Source organism: Esox lucius, chromosome 13, assembly GCF_011004845.1.
Source record: "Esox lucius isolate fEsoLuc1 chromosome 13, fEsoLuc1.pri, whole genome shotgun sequence".
In the NCBI taxonomy this organism is placed as follows: Eukaryota; Metazoa; Chordata; class Actinopteri; order Esociformes; family Esocidae; genus Esox; species Esox lucius.
Window position 1 is genome coordinate 5,953,775 of NC_047581.1, and position 20,290 is coordinate 5,974,064.

At 42.7% G+C, this 20,290-nt stretch overlaps 1 protein-coding gene across 3 annotated transcripts; it reads right to left on the reverse strand.

The window, feature by feature from the left end:
- Nucleotides 1–6,138: 6,138 nt before the first annotated feature.
- LOC105007982 (beta-1,3-galactosyl-O-glycosyl-glycoprotein beta-1,6-N-acetylglucosaminyltransferase 4) lies at nucleotides 6,139–15,758 on the reverse strand. Of its 3 annotated transcripts, none has more exons than XM_010867140.3 (7): nucleotides 15,629–15,758; nucleotides 15,209–15,278; nucleotides 12,248–12,350; nucleotides 11,838–12,043; nucleotides 9,982–10,147; nucleotides 9,522–9,724; nucleotides 6,139–8,617 (listed from the first exon to the last, which is right to left on the reverse strand). In XM_010867140.3, the coding sequence occupies exons 3-7, from the start codon at nucleotides 12,347–12,349 to the stop codon at nucleotides 7,996–7,998; spliced, it is 1,299 nt and encodes a 432-aa protein (XP_010865442.1). In that variant the 5' UTR covers nucleotide 12,350; nucleotides 15,209–15,278; nucleotides 15,629–15,758; the 3' UTR covers nucleotides 6,139–7,995. The 3 variants fall into 3 exon arrangements, with proteins under 3 accessions (XP_010865442.1, XP_010865441.1, XP_034152621.1); XM_010867139.3 differs by having other exon boundaries at nucleotides 15,209–15,301; XM_034296730.1 differs by lacking the exon at nucleotides 15,629–15,758 and having other exon boundaries at nucleotides 15,209–15,600.
- Between the last annotated feature and the right edge of the window lie 4,532 nt (nucleotides 15,759–20,290).

Genomic DNA, 20,290 nt, shown 5'->3' on the forward strand with positions numbered 1-20,290 from the left:
CCCGCTGTGCTGGATACCAGCTGTTCCCTGTATTGTTATCACCTGGGGACTAAATAGAGACAAATAAACCACCTGTGACAAACAACACAGAGATGTTCATGATGTGATTCTGAGCATACTGCACCATGACAAAAACCAAGACGTATGTCAGCATGTATTTTTTTTCTATTTCTTCAATACCCTAAATTCAGTCCAGACTCACTTAATGGTTCAAAAGGTTCAGGTGCCAGTTCTTCACACATTATCTCCTTGGATATTGCTAAAACTAGAATTACTACAATGACTCAGCGACTTGAAAGTGGACTGCTGTTCTGTTCATTCTATTTCCTTTTTTTTTGCTACTTCCTATTTTCATTCAAATAAAATAAGAAATGCAATCATATATCAATGTAAGGGAAGGAATATATTGATTGAGATGTATTTTTCAAATAATCCTAAAGAGACAATAATCCTGTAATAAAAAATCCTAAAATCTAGGCAAAAATTGTGACAATAACAACTCTCACTAACACACTTAAACTTGAGAAAAAGAACAATGATAGCCTACCTTGGTTAGACAAAGGGCAATGAAAACATTACATTCTTCACTGAAAGCACTAAAACTGGACTAGACAAAATTATATTCAGAGGGCTGAGAAACCAGGGAATCTCCTCTGGTTAAGAAAATGTACCTTCAATCTACCTTTTATTATTGTTAGAAATTAGGTGAAAGATGATGGAAACCATTTGGTTTATAAACAAATGACCACCACCTCCCATGTGCTTCATGGTGTCTGATAAGCAAAACATGTATGCAGATTATACTTATACACAAGGGGTTGTGGGATATGGCTAAGAGTTGGTCTTAAGCACGATACCATGGCTAAGAGTTGGTCGTAAGCATAATGCATTTCAGAGTGCCTGAATACAGCACTAAGAGGTAGTATATTGGCAATACAACACAAACCCCTGGGATACCGTACTGCAATTATGAACCACGTACCAAAGTTATAAGAACAGTAAAAAGTTCTGTTACCTTCATACCTGTGGTATATATTCAATACCTACTGTGGATATAAAAAGTCTAAACACCCCTGTTAAAATGCCAGGTTCTTGTGATGTAAAAGAATGAGACAAAGATAAATCATGTCAGAACTTTTTTCACCTTTTAATGTGACTTATAACGTGAACAAAAAGACCATGAGGGGGAAAAATATATATAAAAACTGCGTAAGCGTGCACACCCTTAAACTAATACTTTGCACCTTTTGATTGTATTACAGCACTCAATTCCTGCAGTTCCTTTTAATTTTGCTCTAGGCCTCTTGGAAGCTTCCCTGACCAGTTTTCTTCTCATCATCATCATCATCTTCTTCCGCTTCATCCGGGGCCGGGTCGCGGGGGCAGCAGTCTAAGCAGGGATGCCCAGACTTCCCTCTCCCCAGACACTTCCTCCAGCTCTTCCGGGGGGACACCGAGGCGTTCCCAGGCCAGCCGGGAGACATAGTCCCTCCAGCGTGTCCTAGGTCTTCCCCGGGGTCTCCTTCCGGTGGGACGGGACCGGAACACCCTCCCTGGAAGGCGTTCCGGAGGCATCCGAAACAGATGCCCAAGCCACCTCAGCTGACCCCTCTCGATGTGGAGGAGCAGCGGCTCTACTCCGAGCTCCTCCCGGGTGACCGAGCTTCTCACCCTATCTCTAAGGGAACGCCCAGCCACCCTGCGGAGAAAGCTCATTTCGGCCGCCTGTATCCGGGATCTTGTCCTTTCGGTCATGACCCAAAGCTCATGACCATAGGTGAGAGTAGGAACGTAGATTGACCGGTAAATCGAGAGCTTCGCCTTGCGGCTCAGCTCTTTCTTCACCACGACAGACCGATACATCGACCGCATTACTGCAGAAGCTGCACCGATCCGTCTGTCAATCTCCCGTTCCATCCTTCCCTCACTCGTGAACAAGACCCCTAGATACTTAAACTCCTCCACTTGAGGCAGGCACTCTCCACCAACCTGAAGTGGGCAAGCCACCCTTTTCCGACTGAGGACCATGGCCTCGGATTTGGAGGTACTGATTTTCATCCCCACCGCTTCACACTCGGCTGCAAACCGTCCCAGTGCATGCTGAAGGTCCTGGTTAGAAGGGGCCAACACGACAACATCATCTGCAAAGAGCAGAGACGAAATTGTGTGGTCCCCAAACCTGACACCCTCCGGCCCCTGGCTGCGCCTAGAAATTCTGTCCATAAAAATTACGAACAGAACCGGTGACAAAGGGCAGCCCTGCCGGAGTCCAACATGCACTGGGAACAAGTCTGACTTACTGCCGGCAATGCGGACCAAGCTCCTGCTTCGGTTGTACAGGGACCTGACAGCCCTTAGCAAAGGACCCAGGACCCCATATTCCCCAAGCACCCTCCACAAGATGCCGCGAGGGACACAGTCGAATGCTTTCTCCAAATCCACAAAACACATGTGGATTGGTTGGGCAAACTCCCATGAACCCTCCAACACCCCGTAGAGGGTATAGAGCTGGTCCAGTGTTCCACGGCCCGGACGAAAACCACACTGTTCCTCCTGAATCCGAGGTTCTACTATCGGCCGTATTCTCCTCTCCAGAACCCTGGCATAGACTTTCCCGGGGAGGCTGAGAAGTGTGATCCCCCTATAGTTGGAACACACCCTCCGGTCCCCCTTCTTAAAAAGAGGGACCACCACCCCGGTCTGCCATCCCAGAGGCACTGTCCCCGACCGCCACGCGATGTTGCACAGGCGTGTCAACCAAGACAGCCCCACAACATCCAGAGACTTGAGGTACTCAGGGCGGATCTCATCCACCCCCGGTGCCTTGCCACCGAGGAGTTTCTTGACCACCTCTGTGACTTCAGCCCGGGTGATGGACGAGTCCACCTCTGAGCCCTCATCCTCTGCTTCCTCAATGGAAGATGTGTCAGCGGGATTGAGGAGATCCTCGAAGTACTCCTTCCACCGCCCGACGACATCCTCAGTTGAGGTCAACAGCTGCCCACCTCTACTGTAAACAGCGTTGGTAGGGCACTGTTTCCCTCTCCTGAGGCGCCGGATGGTTTGCCAGAATCTCTTCGAGGCCAGCCGATAGTCCTTCTCCATGGCCTCACCGAACTCATCCCAGGCCCGAGTTTTTGCCTCCACAACCACCCGGGCTGCAGCCCGCTTGGCCTGTCGGTACCCGTCAGCTGCCTCAGGAGTCCCACAAGCCAACCAGGCCTGATAGGACTCCTTCTTCAGCTTGACGGCATCCCTTACTTCCGGTGTCCACCACCGGGTTCTGGGATTGCCGCCTCGACAGGCACCGGAGACCTTACGGCCACAGCTCCGAGCGGCCGCTTCGACAATGGCGGTGGAGAACATGGTCCACTCGGACTCAATATCTCCAACCTCCCTCGGGATCCAGTCGAAACTCTGCCGGAGGTGGGAGTTAAAGATCTCTCTGACAGGAGACTCGGCCAGACGTTCCCAGCAGACCCTTACAGTACGCTTGGGCCTGCCGAGTCTGTCCAGCTTCCTCCCCCGCCATCGGATCCAACTCACCACCAGGTGGTGATCAGTTGACAGCTCCGCCCCTCTCTTCACCCGAGTGTCCAAGACATACGGCCGCAGGTCAGATGAGACGACAACAAAGTCGATCATCGACCTGCGGCCTAGGGTGTCCTGGTGCCACGTGCACTGATGGACACCCTTATGCTTGAACATGGTGTTCGTTATGGACAAACTGTGACTAGCACAGAAGTCCAATAATTGAACACCACTCGGGTTCAGATCCGGGGGGCCATTCCTCCCAATCACGCCCCTCCAGGTGTCACTGTCGTTGCCCACGTGGGCGTTGAAGTCCCCCAGTAGAACAATAGAGTCCCCAGTCGGAGCACTTTCCAGCACCCCTCCCAGAGATTCCAAGAAGGTCGGGTACTCTGCACTGCCGTTCGGCCCGTAGGCACAAACAACAGTGAGAGACCTATCCCCGACCCGTAGGCGCAGGGAAACGACCCTCTCGTTCACCGGGGTAAACTCCAACACATGGCGGCAGAGCTGGGGAGCTATAAGCAAACCCACACCAGCCTGCCGCCTCTCACCATGGGCAACTCCAGAGTGGTGAAGAGTCCATCCTCTCTCAAGGAGTGTGGTTCCAGAGCCCCAGCCGTGCGTAGAGGTGATCCCGATTACCTCTAATCGGAACCTCTCAACCTCACGCACCAACTCAGGCTCCTTCCCCGCCAGCGAGGTGACATTCCACGTCCCTAGAGCCAGTTTCTGTGTCCAGAGATCGGGTTGTCTAGGCCCCTGCCTTCGACTGCCGCCCGATCCTCTTCGCACCGGCCCCTTATGGTCCCTCCTGTGGGTGGTGAGCCCACGGGAGGGCGGCCCCACGTCGCCCGTTCGGGCCCCATGGGGGAAGGCCCGGCCACCAGGCGCTCGCATACGAGCCCCAACCCCGGGCCTGGTTCCAGGGTGGGGCCCCGGCTGCGCCATACCGGGCGACGTCACGGTACTCAAAATGTTTTTCTTCATTAAGGGGGTTTTGAACCGCTCTTAGTCTGACCCGTCGCCTAAGACCTGTTTGCCTTGGGAGACCCTACCAGGGGTGACCCTAGGAGCTATGTTGTTTCAATTGTATTCAAATAAAATATCCCGAAAACATATTTGTATGTTTTGGGTTTGTTATTGTTGTTCATACATGCATTTTAACCTGCCCAGACAGCCAACAGAAATGAGCTGTTGGTTTAATCTGGTACAATGCATATTTGCTTAATTAAGGGCACTTCAACCTATGGTTCGTTATACTGTACATTTTCACTCTTACATTTGTTGAGAAGGCAAAATTGCAGTGTACAAAAGCTTTTTTTTCCTCAGAACTTTAGTATATTTCGTTTGTTCTTACCTTCTGTCCTTTCCCTTCACTATTTAGTTCACTACTCTGATCTGGAACACTATGGGGGAACTGCATAAGGAATAGGGTGACATTAACAACGCAGCCTAAGCATCTCATTCTGAAAGACGACACCTGATTAAAACAGTGGCGCTTAGCACTGGTCATCCTGCCGGCCATGCTTGGCAACACAAACCAACCACCTGTCCTGCTATTTGCTTCATAGTTTGTTGTGGAAACATGGCACTTTAGCTGTTGTATAAACAACATCATGGGCGATACATTTCCAGCTGCATCAGCATTGGCTTGGCAACGCCACCAAGGCCAAGCTGTGTCAACTGTTTAAAGCTGCAGGGTGGAGGCAGCTACCTTGCTTTCTTGGCCTGTAACTGATACGATAGGCTCCTGTCTCCTCTTTCTCACTCCTTCTGTCCCTCCCTCTTTTTATATATGCTGTCCTTATATGTTGTCTGTCAATAACAATTCTGGGTATGTGAGTTCTTAGGTTTTTTAACCTTTTTTGACCAGGTGTAATGACTGATATACTTACTGCAACAACCTAGGAGCAATTAGGGTTAAGTGCCTTGCTTTAGGGACAGAACAACAATATGTTTCACCTTGCTGGCTTGGGATTCCATCTGGCAACCTTTCTGTTACAGCTCAGATAATCTCCCACCTTCCATCTCATTCTTTCTCTTTCCCTCCTCTGTCCATCCTACCCTCTCTTCCTCCTTCTCCCCCTCAGTCCATTCCCCTTCTTTCTCTCAGTCTACCCACAAGCACTTGTGATTGTCAGACTGTAGACCAAGCAGCCTGAGTTATAGTGGCTCGTCCAGTCCAGCCAATGCAGATTTGATGAATATTAGTTCAGCTGAGTCATCGGTCTTTGGGAGCCAGGGCTGTGGACACGCCATAGAGGAAATTAAAACATCAGTTTGTATCAAGAAGAAATACAGTTAGAGTTAGCAGCATATAAGGTAAGGTGAATTTCATTGAACAACACTGAGCTTACCACATTACAATGAAAGCCTACCCACAAGATAGAATCTCCCTAAACTACAGATATGGTACAGACCTTGGCAGAGGACTATAGTATATGAAGTACAAAGTGTACCTATAAGATAAAACTCTCTAAAATTCAGGTACAATACAGCACTTAACATGGACCTACATGATAAGCATATCCTGCTGTGTTATTCAAGTTGGGTTAGGTAACAACTGGATAAAGTGTACTACAAAAAAACACTTAACAACACATGCATTGAAAAATTTCCACATTGTGTTTTATTAACAGATAAATAATTAATGATAAGATATGTCAACCTTGTAACTTACTGTGGTATCAAGCTCTGCTTCACTAACACACACCATCGCCTTGTTGACAAATGTATGAAAACTTTTAAAAACCTGGCAACCAGCTTTGATGTTTTTGTTACTGTTGTTGAATGTCTTTGGTATTGTAGGTGTGGTCAAGCATTTTTACCACATGAAATCTGATTGGTCTTAGAAACCGATGGGTTGAGCCAGAGCCAGAAGTTTTTCTATGTTTTGATATCCCCTATAGTACTACAGACCTTCAGGCACTAAATTGGCTTGGTTCATTATCCACTGAAACATCCATGTTTCACATTCAAAAAACAGTTGGGCAAAGCCTTTCATTCAAACAGTTCTATTGTATTTCAATACTTGAAAAACAGAAAGGTAAACCAGTTTAAGCACTTCTGGAATGTCCCGTTGATGTGGTGGAGAGGCTTGTATACTCCAATGACCCTGAGTTCTTAGCTACCTCCTGCACGTTCAGTCAGGCTGGTCCAAGGGAAGGTGGTCATCCATGTTGTGGTGGGTATGGAGGTAACTCCCCCACAACAAAAAAGGTTGGTTACTGAAACCTATACTAAAGAAACATTATTGGACAAATGCAACGATGTGTAAGAGATCTCTAAGATCTCTGTGATAGGGATATGAAACGTAAGAACGCTACGTAAAAATAGGGAAATTCAGGTACAATAGAGCACTTAACATAGACCTACATTATAAGCATGTCCTGCAGTGCACGTATTATTCAAGTTGGGGTAGATAACAACTAGATAAAACACTTAACACAGTAGTAAGTTGGATACAATACAGGTTGCAGATATTAAGTCTAAACTAGATAAGGTGCAGATATTAAGTAAATATAATGATAGCATGCTTGATTGAACGGGAATCCATAGCAACAGAATCCTGACACCCGGGTTTTAAACTTGAGAAACTAACCATGCCAAAAATGTGTTCAACAAACAACTGTAAGTTGTGCCTGACAGGCTACCAACACAACCGACATTATAACTGTAATGGGTAATTGAATGGGCATAATAAGCAAAGAGAAGATACAGCAAGATTGAAGAATAAAAGTCAACAAATAAGCACCAACATTACATGAACACAAAAACTAGCAACCGTAAGGATGGGTCATTAGTTCTTCGTCTGCCTGTTCAATAGGTACCAGGTGTTAGCCAATCTCTAAGATAGTACAATTGAGAAAAAACTGTGAAACTAGCCAAGAAGGATGTGAGGAGCAGCTTTGGTTTAGGAAACAAGAATACAAAATGTCATAAAACACAAGAATCTCAAGAAAAATAAAAAGTGAGGCACTTGGACAAGCAGGAACAAGAACCAGCAGAGGAATACAAACACAAGAACGAACATTAAAAGTAGTGAAAATGAGGAATCGTAATGACACCATCTGATATGAGACTCTTATTTGTTGCTCTTCGGAGTATCAAGCTGGGTATTTGTGAAGCACTTTGTGATAAATGCAGGATGGAAGAATCCTAAGCACACCAGTTGAAGATTTGGAAAGATGCAGAACCATTTTAGCAGCCTACTTACTAGCACACATGTCAATAACCTAACCTTGCCCATACTGTATGAACACAACTGGAAAATAAAATGTATTCTGTAGACTAAGGGCAATATCCTTCCTACTGCTGAACCTATTCCTTGTTTTCTCCCATTGAAGCAAAGGTTCTTAACAGAATATCTGCTGTACTGGAAAATCTTCCAAATAAACCAACAAATTGTCAATGGTTTGATCTACAATCACGTCTTTAACAGAAGTTGTTTTTATGTTTTCACTACCCCCATATGTTTCCAAAGTGTTTTCTCTTCTCTTCCAATTTCTCTTCCAAGCACTTAATAAGCACCGGGTCCACTTTGGGGTCAAACTTGTTAGCGAACCAATGGCCATAGTTTAGTAACCACCTCAGCTCTGCAGCCCCGTAGATACAAACACTCCGCATGTGTGTCCCCGTGCAGGGAGGGTACAGAGATCCTTCCAGATAATTCCACTTCACCAGCCGTGTTTTACTCTTCAAGTCTGTCACATCCGGTGCAGACCGGGGGATCTCTCCCGGTACACCCGGCATTCTCGTCAGCGTTGCCCAGAAGTGTTCGTCCGGAGAGTACGTGTCAACTGACCATTCCAATAGGTCCTTCGCCACAGGGCTGGTTCCGATGTAATCGACAAAGTTTCGCGAGAGGACGAAATAGGCGCTACCAATGAAAATCTCTATGTTGTGTGGTGGAGGTGCCTTAGCATATGTGGTTCGAACTGGTAAGCGTTGGTACTCATAGGGCACTTCCTTCAGCTCATGCTGAAAACGGAAACGTTGTTGCTTCAGCTCGCTAGGACGGGATGTCTCCAGCATGTTGGAACCATTCAGAGCCCGCAGCTCTGACACCAGCTCACGGTTCGATCTAAAGAATAAGACAAAATGCTATTTTGTAATGAACTACAAGATACAATTCGGTAATGCTTGTGATAGACTTTGAATCCTAGCCATGTCACATATATTTTTTAAGGAGACTGGGCAGTCACTCTCCCCACTTATTTTTATATATTGTTTTCTATTTTATTCTTTGTAGTTATAGACAATGGAGATGGAGGGAGCTGCATATGTACATGAACTAGCGCCATGGGTTCGCTACCATTGAACCACAGCTCTGCACATACAACTGCATTTTTACCACTCATTTTACTACTATTGCATTGCATTTAATGTTGTTTATCTTTGGAGCAAAGATTTATTTCTTCACAAGATGAAGAAATAAAGCTTTGATTTTCTCTAATATACCTGTCTGCGTTTGAAACACTAAAAAGCTATTGGAAAGGAATATTTACCTCAAATACAAATATAACCATTACTGGGAACAAAAGACATTCTAATTGGCACACCTGTCACATTAAGTAGTGACCGTGGCAACATCCCATGTGTGCAGGTGCACACTAATACTATACTTTCTTTAAAGGTTAAACTTGGTGGGTTATTTGACATACTCTACATATTTACTCTACAGTTGTTAAAGTCCAGGACGTGATAAATGAGAATTTTACAGCCTCCTTCAAAGCCCTTCGGTGATGGCACAGGTATTAGAACATCTGTTGACTCTAAAACCTTTTAACGTTTTCTTACAACACTTATAGCACTAGGCTATCTGCCACCAACCAAATGTGTTACATGTCGTTGCACTATAACGCAATATAAAACTAACCCAATGAGCTTGACAATGAAAATAAAAAGATTTGCTTCTTTTACCTTTAATTACTTCATTGACTCTTAGATTTTGAATTATAATTTGGCATGGTAAATGCTTTTTTTACCTGAGGGGGAAGTCCTGACCGCAGAGGTTAATGACATACTTCCATTTCAACTCTGACCTCTCCAGCAGGTCATTTAGACAGTTGAGGTCTGCGTTTAGCCGGGTGATGTGGGCATACTGGACAGACTCCAACTTGGAAGCTATGAACAGGTTAGGCAAACACTGGGCCAGGTTCCTCATAGCTGCTATGAAACTCTGTGAGGACTAGAAGAAGGCTTAATTTACTCACACAAGAGAAATGTATTATACTGTACTAAACCCCACTCTATACTAGACTGGGCAGTTGGAAAGGCTGAAACCTTGAACAGTTTAGGGGTTCAGTGACTTGCTCAGGGCCACAAAAAAATTCAATTAGTCTTATTATGTCCATTTTCCCTCACCCTGTCTCAGATTAAAACCAGTAAACTTCTGTTATTAACCCCAGCCTTAAAACCTCCAGGCTACTTGGCTGTAGGCCCTACCTTCTGGTCGTAGTGGATGCAGTAGAGGTTGTGAGGGGCATAAATGGCCCTAAAGATTCTCTCCACCATTGGAGCGTTCTTATGCACCACAAGGGAGTATGCCAGGGGGAATCCTCGCTCTTCCTCCGAAACTGTGATGACATCATATCCTCTTATCTCAATGTACCTAAGATTGAATGTAAAATATGAATTCCCAAGGCAGAATTAAGTTATCATCCTTACATTCATAGTAAATAAATATAACAAATACTGACATAAAAACCAGAAAAGGAACTCGGCAAGCCTTATTCAGCCGGGCCTATGATTAGAAAGGATGAATATTGTTGTACCTGGCTGGTTTTGATCTGCGGTTTTCTATGTGACAGACAGTGTCTTTAACCACTGCGCTATTTAAACAGCGAGAATGCAACTTTGACCTCAGCCATTACATTTTTGCTGAAATAACATGGAAAACAAAAAGTTTATTAACAGAACTAAAATGTACTCTTGGACAAAGATTACTGTAGATGGCTGGCTAATAACTATACAGTACCTATAATAAAAACAATGACTCCAATCGTTCGTCTCTTCAGAAAACAATAACAACATAAAAGGGTCAAGTAAAACTATTATTATTTTAAATATATAAGATTCATGGTATAACAGCGTGGATATATTGTTGTATTAAGTACAGAGTAGATTAATATTTCTGAGACACAGAAGTTGGAATGTCTGAGAGGGGAATTGTACCGGGGTCAAAATATTGAAGGTCTGGGATGTTCCCACAAAAACACAGGGCTTGCTGGTCGTCAGTTCACCTCCGTACAGTCTCCAAATGCAACTGTTATCCTAGCCATTAGATTTTTGCAGAAATAACGTGGGCAACAGAACATTTATTAACATTTAACGTTAAAGTGTTTATTAAACTAAAGTGTACTCTTGTAGAAAGATTACTGTAGATGGTCATCCATACAATAACAGTTGAATAGCTCACTACGCTAAATGAACAATGATGAAATTGAAAGCGTTGGCTGAATCTCAAATTGCATACAAGTACATACTTCGCGGGTGATGGTAAAGTACGTACTATTCTGTATATAGTGAGATAGTATGCCAGTATTAGGACTGAATTGGGACATACTACCTTGTCAGAAAATTGCGTCTCGACATTAGATAATTTTGTTACACATTAACATCACATCAAGTTTGAATATTTACCTACAGTAGACACCATTAACCACTGTGTTAAACTGACTAACGTTTCTTATTAAGTATTTTCCACCACAAATAGCATCTTTGAACTGTATGGCTTTTATTAGCCAGTAATAGGCCTACTAGTATCTACTTACTGCTTGTGAACTTTACACTGCCAAAGCTATTTCATTTCATGGCACAACAATGTTCGTTTTTCTTTAATTCGTGAATGACATTGATACAATAACTATAAATATAGGTGACAATAACTGACTTTTTCGTGAAGTGAAAAGACAGAATGTGGAAATCCCTCCTCTTTTACTGCGCAAAGGATTGTGGTCTATATTACCACAAAAAGCATGCACAGATGTGTACTCCACCAGAAATATTCGCAATATAACTGTAAATATTTAAGGCTTACTATAACGTAGCAGCTGAAGCTAGCAAAGTTTTTGTCTATCCTGAATAAATCCTAATGCATACCTTGCTCTGTCTGTGGCGAGGATCGAACACCAGTCACTCACATGGCAGTCCACGTCCCTAACCACTAAGCTATTTAACAAGGGGTTGTCAGTCACTCACTCATTCACTCACTCAGTAAGAGACATTCGCTCTCCTGGCAAAAAAATAATCACAAGATGGTCACAACAGAATAAATAGTATAGTACAGAAAGCACAAGTACCTCTGACAGTTTGAAGTCAAAGACACAATGGTTTCATCTTCCAAGTCCACGATGACTTTACGCCGGATTTCCAAGCTCTTCCCTACCTCCACAGGGTCGAGTTGGTAGATAGCAGTGCAGTTGATGTTGTACTGGTGGTTGGAAATGTGTGAATAGCTGCCGGTGATTCCATAGGGCTCAATGTAGAAGCTGTTCCTTAGTGTCACCTTGAAATGTACCACAATAAAAAAACATTAGCTGACTTCATTGTCATTTGTGGATTAGTACATTATCCAAGATTATAAATTATTGAATGTTTGTATTCCAGTCATATTGTGGGTTACAATTATTGTTTACAATTTGTCAGATCAAATAATTTCATTTATTTGTTTGTTTGATCTGTCATTGGTTTGTTTTTTGCAATAAATCACCTTGATGTAGAACAGCTTCAGCAAACAAACGACCAACAGGGACAGGGGCAACAGAAGGCACCTCTGTTTTAACTTATTAAACAGGAAACATCTTATTTTCATTCTGCAGAAAAATTAAGAACCGTCTCAATGAACAAGGCATTATAAGAAGCAAACAGTGTTATGTTATTAAGCTATTAAAACAGGCTTACACCATTACTACGTTGTTAATTCTCTTATTTTCAATCTGCATAAAATAGAAGACAATCTGACCATAAATTGTTTGATAGTTCTGTAGAAAGCAGACAAGAAAATAATACAATTATAAATTATTATTAGCTCTGTGATAACCATTCACCTAAAAACAATTACGATGGCAAAGGTGACAATTATACAATAAAGACACAGTCACAGCAAGATAAATGAGTATTAGTTCTGGGCTGAGGCAACATTTTATTTGAGCGTAACTTTAGTATATTGTGATACTATATTTTGAATGCAGTATTTGCAGTGAACTACTTAAGACTGAACGTTGTACTGCTCTTATACCGCACTCTGACAAATATTTTTAAGGAAAGTTTGGAGCGCTCTCAATATGACATGATCTAAATTGCTACAAGAGCCTCAATTGGGTATCATACCTTATTACCCAATTAAAACAGACTACTAAAAGCATTTGAATCCCGATTGAAAGATAATGCTAAAAGCAATTTAACAGTATCATGTGGCTGGAGACTTAGTGTTTACCAGTATATTTTTTATTAAACAGTTATTTAACCAGGTAAGTAAATTGAGAACCAATTCCCAGTCTTGATGACCTGGTTGAAGGTAGCAAACTAAAATAAATGAAACCAAAGGAAGTGTAGGATTAACGAAGGACCAGATAGACAAATTTACTCAACTGAAGGGTACTATTGGAATAGCACATGTTAAGGAATGAGATAAGGTATAGGAGGAATTTTCTAACAGGGGTCCAGTGTGAAAATAAATGCACTCATTATGAAGTCACTTTACAGCACCTGCTTAAAATGTTGAATTATGTTGTCCCCTCTTTTGAGCACCATGCTGAATAGTTCAATACACTGTATCAGTTTACCTTCAGAAAAACACTTTTTTACAGGATTACCACTGTATCCATATCTTTAAAATAGTTGTTAACAGTGAGTCTGATGTCATGAACAGTACCAATCACAAGTTTGGTGTGAAGGTTACCGTGATGAAGGGGACAATATGGTGCTGAAGGAGGACAATATGGGTATTGCATGAGTGAGCAGTCAAGCCAAGCAGATACAGTGCCTTCAGAAAGTATTTCTGACCCATTCAATTTCTCCACATTTTGTTGTTATTTACTTAACTTATTAATGTTTACCATCAATCTACACACAATACCGCATAATGACCAAGAGACCATGACACATTTTTTTAACCCCCCTTCGGGTTTTTGTTGGGTATGCCTCTACCAGCTTTGCAAACCTAGATTTGGATATTTTCTCCCACTCTACCTTGTTGGGTCTGTAAACTGAGATCTTGAGACCAACAGATGTCCAGGCTTTGGCTGTGCCACTCAAAGACCTTCACAGACTTGTCCAAAGCCACTCCAGCATTGTCTTGGCTGTGTTATTCAGGTCGTTGTTGTGATGAAAGGTTGTTGTTGTGAAAAAGCCCGGAGGACACGGCACCCATGATTTTCACATTTTTATTTGTCAGACCACAGTCCACTTTGCCTCTGTCCATCTTAAATGAGCTTGGGCCCAGAGAAGGCGGTGGTGTTTCTGGACCTTGTTTAAATATGGTTTCTTCATTGCATGGCAACGTTTTTAACTTGCATTTGTGAATGCACTGACGTACTGTGTTCAAATGGTTTTCGGAAGTGTTCCTGAGCTCATGCAGTGATCTCCACTACAGAATCGTGTCTGTTTTTAATGCAGTGCTGCCCAAAGATCACGGCCATCCAATATGGGTTTTCGGCCTTGTCCCTTGCATACAGAGATTTCTCAGAATTCTCAGAATCTTTTAATGATATTATGTACAGTAGATGACGTGATCCCCAAACTCTTTGCAATTTTAAGTTGAGAAACGTTATTCTAGAATTCTTGCATTATTTGCACATACAATCTTTCACAGAGCGGTGAACCCCTCTCCATTCTCACTTCTGACAGACCCATCCTCTCTGGAATGATCTTTTAATACCCAATCATGTTACTGACCTGTTGCCTATTGATCTAATTAGTTGTGTTCTTTTTTTTAAACATGTTGCTGGCATCAAATGCAACGTTGGCATATATTTTTCAAGAAACAATAAAATGTCTCAGTTTCAACATTTGATATGTTGTCTTTGTTATATTTTCAATTAAATATAGGGTTTAAATTATTTGCACATGATTGTATTCCGTTTTATTTACATTTCACGCAGCGTCACAACTTTTTTGGAAACAGGCTTGTAATTTCTTACCAGAAATGTTACCAATTCATCACTAACACTATTTCATTGAATGTCACTTAGCTGTTTTGAATGTTTTTCAGTAGAGAGAGGGGAGGAGAGGGAATGGAGTAGGCCACATTTATGCAGCCTACTGTGTGAAGTGTTTATCCAGCAAAAGTCACCATTAGGATTCATAGGTTATTATTGAGTTGCCAATTAGGATAAAATAAAGCAGCAATTGAGGGTGGTGACATTATGATTTCAAACAACAATCAAGTGTCCAATAATTTTATTTAATCTAGTTAATGCTTTAAAGCAGAGGTCCGTTTATGGTTTCATGTGTAGAGACCAGAGTAGTTCAGTCATGTTTCTTTCAAATTGACAACTTCCAAGGAATCAAACATCACTACTCTACAATTAAACTAAAAAGGTTATACTACAAGGGTGTAAATCATTATATCACATTTGTCTATAAAAAATTCACATAAACACAATATGTATCAGATTAGGCGATAAGTTCTATTTTGATGAAAACATCAGAGAAAAGGCACATAGCTTACCTTGCACGCTAAAGTCTTTGCGGTTATATCACGTGCCATCAAAAAGTTTTCAAACGTCCCACAAGACAGCCTAAATAGAGACCATGTATTTCACTGAAATAGTAAAAAATTAGGAAGTCATCGTGGCCTTTGACTGAATCAGCGCTCGTGTTGATAGTCCCTTAACCTACACAGGTTATCAATGTTTCATCACTTAAAATAAATTAAACATTCATGTCAGTAAAAATTTATTTTCGAGAAATACTTCATAATCTGTTGATAATGAGAACGAAAAGTCCGCACCACGGAAAACATTAAGGTAGTTAAAAGAAATCACTGAGTATAACTGAAACCATAATACGCATTTTGTTCCGAAAGTCAGGACTAACCGTTACTGCTATAAATATGTAGTCAGAGGAAACGACTGCAAGAAAGATTTACCACATTCGTGAAGAAACTTGATTCGAACAATTCAGCGCAGTCATCAGACTTGTATTACCGGACCACTGGTTCTCGATGGCAAGGGACAAGCGATGGTAGGTGTGGTAGAGAGCCACACACACACTGCAGGCAGTCATCGAGTCACGAGCGAGTCAAACCAAGCGCAAGTCCTTCTCCGCCCTCTCGCGGGACAGCCCCCCCCCCCCGCATATGAGTTTGGGGTTTATGTTTCATAGTATATTTAGTCCACATGAATAATAAAGGGCCAAATTCACGATTGTGTTATTGAATAAATGTAATTTATTAAACTTGCTAGAGAACAATATAACAAATTCTAAAGTTAAATAAAAACATTTGATGTCTAAATCAGCCTTACTCAGTTGGACTACCAGATTTAGAAAACAAGAAGCATAGACATTATGCCATTATAACAAATACTGTAGGTCTTCACAAACACAAACGTGGCCACATATATTTGACTACATAAAAACTGAACGTGTGAGAAAGGTGTTTAACTATTAATTTTACAATAAATTATGCATGTATTGGAACAAGTTTGATAAGCCTTAATGAATCATAACTGTAATAAATGTTACAAGTAACATTTGTTAACATAAAATTAGAACATTTGTAGCATAACAGTCAGTCTCTCTTCAACCTCTTGTGGTGGATAAAGACTTTACATCACCAACACTTAAGTGTTGAATCAGATCATAGCTAAATACATTTATCATCAGTTTCTCTCCATGGGGAATTTTAAACCACCAGTTGTCAGTTTGTCTGTATGAGAATGTTCCCGAATACAAACATGTTCAAGTCACATTAATCATGACAACAGTGAAAAATAATATTCATAATGAGCCTTCAAAGGGGATAAAACTTGTCCGCCTGAGTGAGGTTGTCCCAGTAGTGGTCCATTATATGATGGGGTACTAACTCATCGTCACTGATCAATCGAATCAACTTGATTTGCATTATATTTTGGAAAACTGACGAAGACTCTGTAGAGACAAAAGCACAAAACTTATTTGCAGTGTATTAATTTATATTTCACTGCATTTCTTCATTGGGTCAAGTGGTAAGACAAATATAATTCAGCATTAGTTAATTATTTGTGTCCTTTAATGTGTGGGAGTGTCTGCTGCATGCTTCTTATCACCAGGTTGTGTGTGTTCTTCAGAAGGCGCACTACAGCCTATTTTAAATTATTAATATAAAGACAGGTTTCAAAGTTTTTTTTCTTCCTATCTACCCCTATCTCCCCTATGCTCTCTACCTTGAATTCTACGCCCCCCCAGAGGAAACTACAATGAGCTACATCACTGTGCTTGGCCCTGTGCCATTGGTGGGTGGAGATTTCTCCCTATGACCAACTCAAGGGTCACAAATTTGCAAACCCCACCCACTAGGGGCACAGGGCAATACAAAAATACATATACCCAATAACAGATTTAGAATCAGTGAAGGCACTAGGAACTACATAAGACAAATTAGCCTGTAAGCGAGCAGCACATATACCGGCACAGTCATTTGTTTTTCTCAATCCTGGTCCTGGGAACAGAAAATGGGCCCCCCAGATATAAAACAATTCATACCAATCAAAGCATTGATGAACCACATAGGGTGGAATATAGCAAGTTTTTTTGGTTGGGCCCCAAAAAAACGTGCATCTCTTTGAGGCTCCAGGACCAAGTCTAAGAAACACACTGCACCTGCAACGTAAGCTACTGTAATAGCCATTCATTATAGCTATATAATAGCATTAATTGGAAATGACTCATCCACACAACCATTTCTAACTTCTCCCTTCCATCAAACAGACAAAAAGCAGGCTGTAAAGGTAAAGCTGTGGACAGACCGGATAGCAATCCAGCAGCACTGGGAACTTCCTGAAGCTCAGTAGACAATCTGCAGGGGTGTGTGACTTTGGCTGGCTTCTGACATGCTGTTGCTGCGCCTGCTCTGCCCAATAAGTAACCAGATAAAGGCCGGTGCCTGTATGTTACCTTTCAAAAACATCAACAGGGATTTTCAATTAATTTCCAGTAATACACAATCATACAGAGGTAACATCTTTACATATTCATCTTATAATCTGGTTAGTGGTATCTGTGTTTTGTGGACCCAAGGAAGAGTAGTTGCTGCTTCCGATGGTGATTAACCTGCTACTGTAAACTACATCTAACAGCTCAAACTGCAGTCTATCTATTGTGAATGGCCATTAAAGGGCATATCCATAAATGTGCTTCCACCTAGTGGAAATTAGCCCCTTTGACAAGTTATTGTGAAACTTTCTACGGTCTAACTACTTTAACTGTAAATGGCCATTAACTAGCTACTGTAAACATATCCTTGCCTTTTTATTCACACTTTACATCTACAGCAGGCCTAAAAGTTGCTCCAATCTCATCTGCATTATTGTTAATGCCTTCAATTAGAAAAGAGTGCATTGTACAGGTGTACAGCGCTTGTTGGCACCCAAATTGGGAATGGAATAAATGGAACGGTATAAGAATATATTTTGGGGAGGCGGACTCCATAGGGTGGAATGGAATAAATGGAACGGTATAAGAATATATTTTGGGGAGGCGGACTCCATAGGGTGGAATGGAATAAATGGAACGGTATAAGAATATATTTTCAATGTGCTTGATACATTCCAATTACTCAACTGAAGTTATTATTATGCCCTCCTCCCCACATCTGCTCCTGTGGTGTACAATATTTTCTTAGACCCTTGCTGTGCTCTGCAGTGCAGTTTTAATAATATATGATTGAATGCTGTTGCCTTCCTGTAGCTGTGCGGTCTTATATACCCACAGTGACAGCCTTACTCACAGATGGGAAAGAGCACCTCACAGAGAACCCCACAAACAGTTTCCCTTCAACCACAAAAGTACCCAACTTACTTGTGTAAACGCTTGCACTAACCTCCATTATAACCCATATCACAATGATGACGATACTATTTAAAAAAAAAACTGAGGAATATTTGAAAAAATTATTAACTCTTTGCAACATTTTATACCATACAGCGGGTATTCCATGAACTAATATTGTATCCAGTAAACTCCAAAAAAAAAAAAAACCTGGTGGAACATCTGACATCTCACTAATTAGGTTGACTGGCAACAGGTCAGTCACATAATTGGATATAAAAAGAGCATCCAAGAGAGGATGAGCCTTTCAGAAGTAAAGATGGGGAGGGATTCACCACTCCGTGAAAGGCTGCGCAGACAAATAGTGCTACAATTTAAAAATAACATTTATTAATGTAAAACTGCAAAGAGTTACAGTATATCCCAACTTTTTGGTAAACAGGGTTGTAAACAAGAACAGAGGTAATACAAATTATTATTTTATTTATTTTCTAAAAGAGGTGTGACTGGACAGTTATTGGATGGGGCTAAGGACCCAGCAGGGTCTCCTCGAGAGTGTGAGTAAGGGGAAATCAGGGCAAACCGGGGACACCTGAGGAAGTAATAATCTCCTTGCCCCTATAAAACAGGCGCAGTCAGTGAGCACGAGGAGGAGGCCCAATGGAGGTGCAAGGCCCACGGTGATGCTGCCGGTTTGTTCCCCTAAACCGAAAATGGTGAGACAGTGTTTTTGTTTGCCTTTATGTGAGCCATTTAGGGAAGTGTGTTTGAGTTTTGAATGTCTGAGGATTGGCAGGAAAACATAAACAACCAATGCCTTGATGGGTCAGGGCTGTTTTGGTGTCAAAAGGGGGACCTACACAATATTACGCAGGTGGTCATAATGTTATGGCTAATACAGTATCTCACAGAAGTGAATACACCCCTCACATAGCATAGCATCATACCATCATCTTCCGCTTATCCGGGGCCGGGTCGCGGGGGCAGCAGTCTAAGCAGGGATGCCCAGACTTCCCTCTCCCCAGACACTTCCTCCAGCTCTTCCGGGGGGACACCGAGGCGTTCCCAGGCCAGCCGGGAGACATAGTCCCTCCAGCGTGTCCTAGGTCTTCCCCGGGGTCTCCTCCCGGTGGGACGGGACCGGAACACCTTCCCAGGAAGGCGTTCCGGAGGCATCCGAAACAGATGCCCAAGCCACCTCAGCTGACCCCTCTCGATGTGGAGGAGCAGCGGCTCTACTCTGAGCTCCTCCCGGGTGACCGAGCTTCTCACCCTATCTCTAAGGGATCGCCCAGCCACCCTGCGGAGAAAGCTCATTTTGGCCGCCTGTATCCGGGATCTTGTCCTTTCGGTCATGACCCAAAGCTCATGACCATAGGTGAGAGTAGGAACGTAGATTGACCGGTAAATTTCTTCACCACGACAGACCGATACATCGACCGCATTACTGCAGAAGCTGCACCAATCCGTCTGTCAATCTCCCGTTCCATCCTTCCCTCACTCGTGAACAGGACCCCTAGATACTTAAACTCCTCCACTTGAGGCAGGCACTCTCCACCAACCTGAAGTGGGCAAGCCACCCTTTTCCGACTGAGGACCATGGCCTCGGATTTGGAGGTACTGATTTTCATCCCCACCGCTTCACACTCGGCTGCAAACCGTCCAAGTGCATGCTGAAGGTCCTGGCTTGAAGGGGCCAACACGACAACATCATCCGCAAAGAGCAGAGACGAAATCGTGTGGTGCACTGGGAACAAGTCTGACTTACTGCCGGCAATGCAGA

Coding starts and splice junctions, on each gene's coding strand:
- LOC105007982 (XM_010867140.3), bottom strand. CDS start 12,349: ATGAAAATAAGATGTTTCCTGTTTAATAAGTTAAAACAGAGGTGCCTT. Junction 9,725..9,981: donor GCATCCACTACGACCAGAAG/GTAGGGCCTACA, acceptor GCCTTCTTCTAG/TCCTCACAGAGTTTCATAGC. Junction 8,618..9,521: donor GGTCAGGACTTCCCCCTCAG/GTAAAAAAAGCA, acceptor CTTATTCTTTAG/ATCGAACCGTGAGCTGGTGT.